This window comes from Grammomys surdaster, unplaced genomic scaffold, assembly GCF_004785775.1.
Source record: "Grammomys surdaster isolate TR1022 unplaced genomic scaffold, NIH_TR_1.0 270, whole genome shotgun sequence".
Classification (NCBI taxonomy): Eukaryota; Metazoa; Chordata; class Mammalia; order Rodentia; family Muridae; genus Grammomys; species Grammomys surdaster.
The window spans coordinates 3,291,538-3,299,383 of NW_021604711.1; the positions used below are offsets into that span (position 1 = coordinate 3,291,538).

At 52.0% G+C, this 7,846-nt stretch overlaps 1 protein-coding gene across 1 annotated transcript; it reads left to right on the forward strand.

Annotated features, from left to right (window-relative positions):
- The first annotated feature begins 190 nt into the window (after window positions 1-190).
- Window positions 191-6,885, forward strand: Iba57 (iron-sulfur cluster assembly factor IBA57). The gene is made up of 3 exons (XM_028776574.1): window positions 191-531; window positions 4,934-5,274; window positions 5,474-6,885. Exons 1-3 carry the CDS (start codon window positions 191-193, stop codon window positions 5,866-5,868), a joined length of 1,077 nt encoding a protein of 358 aa, XP_028632407.1. The 3' UTR covers window positions 5,869-6,885.
- The last annotated feature ends 961 nt before the right edge of the window (window positions 6,886-7,846 follow it).

Here is a 7,846-nt window from a genome sequence, read left to right on the forward strand (position 1 = left end):
ACCGCAACCACAAACGGTTTGAACAGGAGCCAACTAAGGAAAAGGTCGTCGGGTGGCTCCAGCCTTGGCGTTTATCTGGGCTTGCGCACCCACCCACTGGCTGAGGCCCCGCCCATTTTCCCCCCCACGCACGCGCGTCGCCTGCTGCCGCCGGGGGCCGCTGTGGTGCCCGCCTTCACTAGCGCCCAAGATGGCAGCAGTGGCGCTGCTTCGGGGCGCGGCTGCGGGGCGCAAAAGCCCGGCCTGGCGCTGGCGGCAGAGCGGGATCACGAGGCGCTGCCTGGCCCGTAGCCCCAGCCTTCTTAGCGGCAACCCCACGGACGGTGTGGCCTGGACTTGCTTCCGGCTGGACGGGCGCGCCTTAGTGCGCGTGCGTGGCCCGGACGCTGCACCCTTCCTGTTGGGACTATTGACCAATGAGCTGCCGCTTTCGGGGCCTCCGACCGGCGCGGCTCAGCCCTCTGCGCGTGCGGCATATGCCCATTTCCTGAATGTGCAGGGACGCACGCTCTATGACGTCATTCTGTACGGGTGAGTTTTGGGCCGTAGAGTCGGGCAGTAGGAGTGCTGAGAGAGCAGGCTAGGCAGAATCCAGGATAAGTTTTCTAGGGACTGCTGGCTAGACACCCTTGGGAAGAGGCTTAATTAGATGACTCTGGAAATGGCTTTCTGAGGAGGACAATCTAGATTTAGGGAAGGGGTCACCTAGAGGCGGATGTCCCATGGAAGGCATCCAGCTTGTGCAAGTTTCTTACACGGAGCCTTGTGCCTGGATCCCCTAGCAGTCAAGTCAGAAGCTGCTATACAGTGGCTTCTGGAGTTAAGCATTTTCAAGATGGGGCTTCAGCCTTGTCCCTCCCTCCTCACTTCTTAGAAAGATTTCATTGGTCCTTGGGGCTTTATTTAAAAAATCACTCTGCACAGCCAATCTCTCCACAGTGATAGATTGTACCAGTGTTCTGAGAGTCCAGTTTTTTCCTTATTTCTGGTTCCTCTTTGCAGTGCCAGCTGTTTGCCTGTATGTTTCATCATCTATGCATCCCTGACTGTGACTGTAAATAGCGTTTGCTAGCCAGTCTGGGCAGGGCCTGTATCTATAGCATTGAGTCCTCAGTTACTCACCTTTACAGGACCTAAGTCCTGAAGTCTCAGCATTGTCTCATAGGCATGTGAAGACCCACCCTCCCTAGCCTGTTTCTGGACTCCTACTGAAGTCCAGGTCTAGTTGCCTGTCTCAGCCATCTGGTGTCTTTCTAAGTTGGGTTTTGGTGAGCCTCTTCAGTAGCCCCTAGATGCTCAGAGTGGGAGTATATGGAGAATCTTCATATCTGGAGAATAATTCCTGAACCCTTGAAGTTGGCCATTCTAGGATGAAAGTGGTCATTGAGAATTGACAACCATGATATCATTATCAAGTAGTTGTCTGCATTCTGTGGGGGAAATCTAGAGTGTCTGTCTCCAGGTGCTGAAAGGCCACAGTGAGGTGTTTTCTAGAGATCTTTTTTCCACATTACTTCTCTTAGTGAATCTAAGTCGGCAATGATAACCCATGGCTAGACCCAGTATGATGCCATTGATATATAGAGTTCTGTGAGAACCCTGAGACTGTGTCTTCCAGGAAGTGTTAGGGCTGTGGTGGCTCAGGGCCTCAAGCCTAAGTCAGTCACTGCCCTTTGCAGAAAACATGCATGGATTTCGTACTGGAGGCTTGGATCTGACTGCATTTTCAGGATGCTATCATCTCTCTGTGTTACCAATAGGCAGGTGGAGTTTATTCAAGCTTATTCCTTGTGATCAGCAGTGGTTGCCAGTATAGTGGCAGTTGCCCTCTAGTGTTGAAGACCCTAAACATCTACAGCCTTGGTCCTGCAAGTGTTTACAGCTCTTGTGGACCTACTATAGGGACTCCTCTACTCTTGGCAGCAGCAGTGTTAGAGGTCTTGTATGGGCTAAGGAAGCTGAGATTCCTTAGCTGTTGATACTAGCCGTTGTCGCTGCTTCTCTGCACAGTGTCTCAGACCCTTGGCTCTAAAGGATTGATTGACAGCTCTCTGGAACTCTTCAGTGACCTGGGCCTGCAGTTTCTCTTCTCTGGCTCTTTGCAATCTTTTCTCCTTCTTCACTCTCAGCTTGCTGTCTCTCTTTGTCTGCCATCTTTCTTCCTGCCCTGGCAGGAAGTTGTTGAACTGCTCAGCTGTTGCTTCAGCTGTCAGGCAGCTGGCAGTCTTGCCTTCTCTGCAGCTTGTCAGCTGCTCAGCTGTGTCACCAGCACTGCCTCTGCTGACCTCTGACCTCTGCTGACCTCTGACCTCTGCTGACCTCTGCTGCCACCAGCACTGCCTCTGCTGACCTCTGCTGACCTCTGCTGACCTCTGCTGTCTCTGCTGCTACCTTCTGTTACTAGCCCGGCCCACACTACTGAAAGCAAGACAAGGAAATGGAGAGAAGCCATTTCTTGGGCCTGCTGCTCCCACACTGGGGCGAAGCTCAGGAGAGTCTCCCCACAGCCTCACTAAGTGAGCCTTCACAGCCTGTTTGTATAGCCCCAGGAAGGATGTTTGGACCAATCCCAGGCTTGCCTGTTGGCAACCTTCGTAATGACTGAGGATTGTGTTTTGGGCAGTCATAACCCTGCATCTTTAGCAATAGTTACAGCACTCCCTCTTCTAGGCTACTGGGGAGCGGCTGTCCATCTGGCCTACTTTGGAAGTGATAGCAAGATCATCTAGAGTCCCCTGAGATTTGTAATGCAAAATGTCTGATAAAAACCTTTTTTTTCTTTTTTTTTGATAAAAACCATTTTAAACAACCCTGGTGGAAACTGTGCTGTTAGCAGGGGTGCTCTCCTGCGTGAAAGTACTGATATAGGGTCATCTGGCCCCCTGTTTGACAGTCCTTTTGCTCAGGGCAGCTAGGGAGAGTCCAATACCTGCCAACTAGTAAATCACCCATCCTCAACATATTTGCTTATTCATAATAAAATAAACATCAGGGCTGCATGCAAAGAGAATGTTAAATAAATGGTAGGACCTAGAACTATCTGGGAAACAAATCTTTAGGCATGTCTGTGCGGGAGGTTCTAGGTCTGGCTAACTGAGGTGAGAAGACTTGTCCTGAGTGTGGGTGGCACCATCCCATGGCATCCCTGGGATCCTGCCCTGAATAAAAAGGAGAAAGCAGGCTGAGCTGCAGGCTCCCTCCCTCTCTGAAGTTCCTGCCCTATGCCTTTCCCCCAGTGGACTGTGCTCTCCAACTCACCTCCAGGAAACCTCTCACTGTGGCTTCATTTCAGAACTTGGTTACAGAAGTGAGAAGAGGGACTAATACAAACACCAGTGGGTTTCTGCTTGTTGTTTTTAAAGGGTCTTGTGTAGCTCAGTTTGATCCTGAGTTCCAGATGTAGTAACCCTGATCCTCTAGTCTCCACCCCACAACTGCTGGGATTGTAGGTGTGAGCCACCATGCTCAGCTAGTAGTGATAAGAAAGAAAAAGAAAAACCTCCAGGTTTTTACAGCGATCGATACTGTTTCCACCTCGGGGGTAGGTGCGTCCCTCTCATCTGCCTCATGTATTTATTTCCATCCTAAGGCTTTCATATCTGCTATGTTCCTTAATTATCTAGGGCTTTCTGATTCAGTAATTTTCTGCCAGATAAGCTTAGCTTTGTCTTCACCAAGGAGCCAGAGAGGCTGTGAGGTCCTGTTCTGGGTAGGACTGTGGACAGAAGTCTGACTGAGAGCTGCCTCTATACAGCCTCAGTCTCTGTGAGAGTAGTGTGCCCTCTTGGTATGTCTGCTTTACCCTGGTGGGGAGGACTTGAGCCTGGCTCATCTTTCCAGTGCCTACAGAGCATCAGGCCTTTGTTGCATCTGCCTGTACACAGGTCAGCTCGGGTCTTGATGATCTCTACTACTGTGTTCTAGACATCCTGAGATTGGCACTGAAGAACAGGGAGGTAAGAGGAGACTGAGGCAGGTGCCTGGGTATCCAGTCAGTCACCTTCACAGGACCTGTTTCCCAGGTGGTATCTATACACTCTTGGTCTGACTGAGTCTATCCGCAGCATTGGGTAGTTGTGGGACCTCCTGTTGTACTCATCCAGTCCTTGGCAGGACGCGTGGTACCCTGGCCTTACCTCCTACTTGTCCCTTACCCCCATAGCCTCTGAGAAACTGGCACTCTGCCCTCTGTTCTCTCCTGATCCAGTGGGGTGAGATTCTCCATCATAGAGCCTAGGTGGTAGGAGGCTGGGTCTGCATCAGCCATTGTAGGGCCACTGGGCTCAGTAGCTACTCAAGATAGTGCCCCTTTTACATCTGTCACAGCTCTGCTCTCCATGGCAGCTGGGGGCTGTCTGCCGTGCTGCACAGCCATAGTGCTCTGTGGTTCTGTCTCCCTGTGAGTTATGTAGGTACAGCCCTATGTGGATCTGGGTGTACGCTCCATGCATAGGTCCCATTAGTATATCTTATAAGCTTAGCACTGTATAGACGGACAGACACTGTTGTCTTGTGTTGGTTCCCATGGTGCACTTAGGCACCTGTATGGACATTCCTCTGGGGGTGTCTTGTGTGGCTGAGGGTGGGGCTCTGTGCCCCTGTATGTTTTGTGAGAAGATCGAGGTTTGCCTGCCCCTAATGTAGCAGAGCAGACCCATACATCCGAGGTTATGGCTTTGTACATTGGCCATCTCCATTTGTATGTCTGCCCATGTGGAGTCAACTCTAGAGGCACAGTCTCATGTCATTGTGGGTATGACTTAGTCTGCCACGAGCCAGCAGTGGGTATAGTGCAAGGACACAGACCACACACTGGAGGGGCAGCCCCATGTGGCCCGGGATACTTATCTCTCTGTTTTGTTCTACACAAGCTTGGTGAGCTGGCAATAGGTAGGAACTCTTGCAGCTCTAAGCCCATGTCTATCTCCTGCAGACTCCTGGAGTGTACGGAGGAGGCACCAAGTTTTCTCCTGGAGTGTGACATCTCTGTGCTGGGCGCCCTACAGAAGCACCTCACTGTGTACAAGATCCGGCGGAAGGTCACTGTGGAGCCACATCCGGAGCTCCACGTGTGGGCTGTGCTACCTTGTGCCTCCCAAACCTCTGACGCTGCACCTCTAGAAGAGAGGGTAGAAGCCACCACCATGCTTATCCGTGACCCCCGGACTACACGTATGGGGTGGCGTCTTCTCACCCAGGATGATGGCCCAGCCCTGGTGCCCAGGGGACAGCTTGGGGACCTCCAAGATTATCACAAGTACCGGTACCAGCAAGGTATGAGTAGGGCAGAGAGGGACAGCTATGCCAGGCTAGTGTTGGGGAGGGGTGGGGAGGTTTATAGAGGGGCAGGTAGACCCCAGAATGGGCAGGAGAGTTAGTGGAGTTGGCCTGCAGGGCTGGGCTTCATAAATTGCAGGCCTGTACTTCTCTCTGGACATGTTATGCTCATTCTCTTGGTTTTTCAATTCTACAGGCATCCCTGAGGGAGTCTGTGATCTTCCCCCAGGGATGGCCATACCTCTGGAATCCAACCTGGTCTTCATGAATGGCGTGAGCTTCACTAAGGGCTGCTACATTGGGCAGGAGCTGACAGCCCGAACTCACCACACAGGTGTCATTCGCAAGCGCCTCTTCCCTGTGAAACTTGAAGGCTCCCTGCCTGCCAGTGGCATCAGCCCTGGCACCTTAGTGATAGTGACTGCAACAGGCCAGGCAGCGGGCAAGTTCAGGGCTGGCCAGGGACATGTGGGACTGGCTTTGCTGCGGTCAGAGACAATAAAGGGTCCTCTCCACATCAAGACCTCTGAGGGCCAACTGGTGGCTGTGACTGCCATGGTGCCGGACTGGTGGCCCACAGCTGCCAAGTAGCTGGATGCTCTGGAGCTCCGTTGGCCTTAGAGTTACCAGATGCCTTTGAGCCTCTGCCCAAGGTCTTCTTCTTTATATGCTGCGCCCTGTTGGGTATGAGTTCCTCCTCCTGTGGTGGCCTCCTGGAACACTCCCACTAGGAAAGTTCCATGTGTTCCAGGCTACAGATCGGCTGATGCTTCCTCCAGAGGGCTCTGCTCTTGTGGACTGTCATCTCTCTAGAAGTCTGACTGACACTGACAGCAGAGTGACCACATGATGCCGGGAGATGGACCAGATTCGGAACAAGATTTGATACAATCCATATGCCAGGACTGTAGGCCTATACCGACAGAGGCCTATGTCAGGAGCCAGGTCCCGTTTCCCCTTGGAAGATGAGACTCTATGCCTGCAGAGTTGCTGGGCCAGGCTTCGTGTCCTCTTGAGACTCATCTCAGGGCAGAGATTATATAGGTTGTGTGCAGGGTCGGGAATTTGGATCCCTTGGAGACGTGTTCTGTGAGCCTCAGGGACTGCATGTCTACTGTCTCAAGAGCTCTTTTCGCTCCTGAAAGTGAGCTGCTGTCTTCTCGTATTCCCCTGGAAGCTCTAGGAGGGGTGGAGCCCAGGGCTCGGGTCCATCTGGGAGGGGCCTCTGCTCAGCTAACCTTTTTGCTGGTTTGGGCTATCACTATGCTTTTCGTAGGGAGCGACTTGCTGGCCACTGGTGGGGTGCATACCTCCCTCTGAACCACTCTTTCTAACCTTTGTAATGTGAACTGGGGGTCTCGCCACAAAGCCCAAGGACTAGTAAAGTGTGGTCTGCAAACAGCCCTTTTGGAACTCTTGTTTCATTTCGGGCAGGTCTGGTAGAACAGAGCCTGGGACAGCTGTCCCTGGAGACAGCTGTCCCCAACCACCAGATGGAAGCATCCCACTCTTGTAGCTATGTAGCCCTGGTTGGTCTTGAACTTGAAATTCTCCTGCCTCAGCTTCATGAGTGCTAGATTGATAAATCATGCACCAGTGTGTTCACAAGACACACCTATGTCTCTCTCTTTCAAGAGATGTATTTTGTTTTTATGTCTTTATGTGTGTGTTTATGCATGAATGTCTGGGTGCCTTTAGAGGACAAAAGGAGGGTATCACATACCCTGGAGTTGGAGTTACAGGTGGGCCTGAGCTGCTGGACGTGCATGATGGGAACTAAACTTGTATCCCTTACAAGAGCAACAAGTATTTCTGTTTGTTTGAGGCAGGGTTTTTCTGTGTAGCCCTGGCTATCCTAAAACTCACTCTGTAGAACAGGCTGGCCTCGAACTCACATGGATCTTCCTGTCTCTGCCTTCCAACTGCTTAGGTTAAAGGCATGCACCATTATGCCAGCTGGATTCAGTAAGTTTATTTCAGCAGAGTTCTATGGTCCATACTGGGCTGGCAGGGAGGCCCCTGAGCCAAGGCACAGGCAACAGGGGACATCTTTGAAACTGTTTCTTACAGTGCCCCATGGTAAATCCAGAGGGATGGGGTGTGGGTAGCCCAGTAGTCATTCTGGAGCCAGGGGCAGTGGGGACTTCTAAGAACTGTGACTTTGGAGGCTTCTTAGGCTGGGGCTCTAGGTGCACTCTGAACTGAAATGCAGTTTGCAGCAGCTTAGAAGGAGGCCCGGGGGGAGGGGGGGTTGGGAGTGGCCTCCCTCTTAGGCAAGATGAGCTGGGGCATCCTGGATGACCTCACTCTCTATGGTAATGAATGGACAGTCAGTGCTGGGGACAGGGACCTGCCAGAGACAACGTGAGAGATGGACTATCCTGGCTCACGATTTCAGGGGGGTTGCAGTTCTTAGTAGAGTTCTTGGCAGTAGGAGTGTGGCTGAGTCCCTCACGTGGTAAGGTACCAGGAAGCAGAGAAGGAGCATCCAAAGGCAGGTCCATACTTCAAACAGAAGGGTAGACTTCACATTCCATCCTTCAAACAGAAGGGTAGACTTCACATTCCA

Bases quoted from the DNA above. Each gene is read 5' to 3' on its own strand.
- Iba57 (XM_028776574.1), top strand. From the start codon at position 191: ATGGCAGCAGTGGCGCTGCTTCGGGGCGCGGCTGCGGGGCGCAAAAGC. The intron at 532-4,933 runs GTGAGTTTTGGG...TATCTCCTGCAG, and splicing joins TATGACGTCATTCTGTACGG to ACTCCTGGAGTGTACGGAGG. The intron at 5,275-5,473 runs GTATGAGTAGGG...TCAATTCTACAG, and splicing joins CAAGTACCGGTACCAGCAAG to GCATCCCTGAGGGAGTCTGT.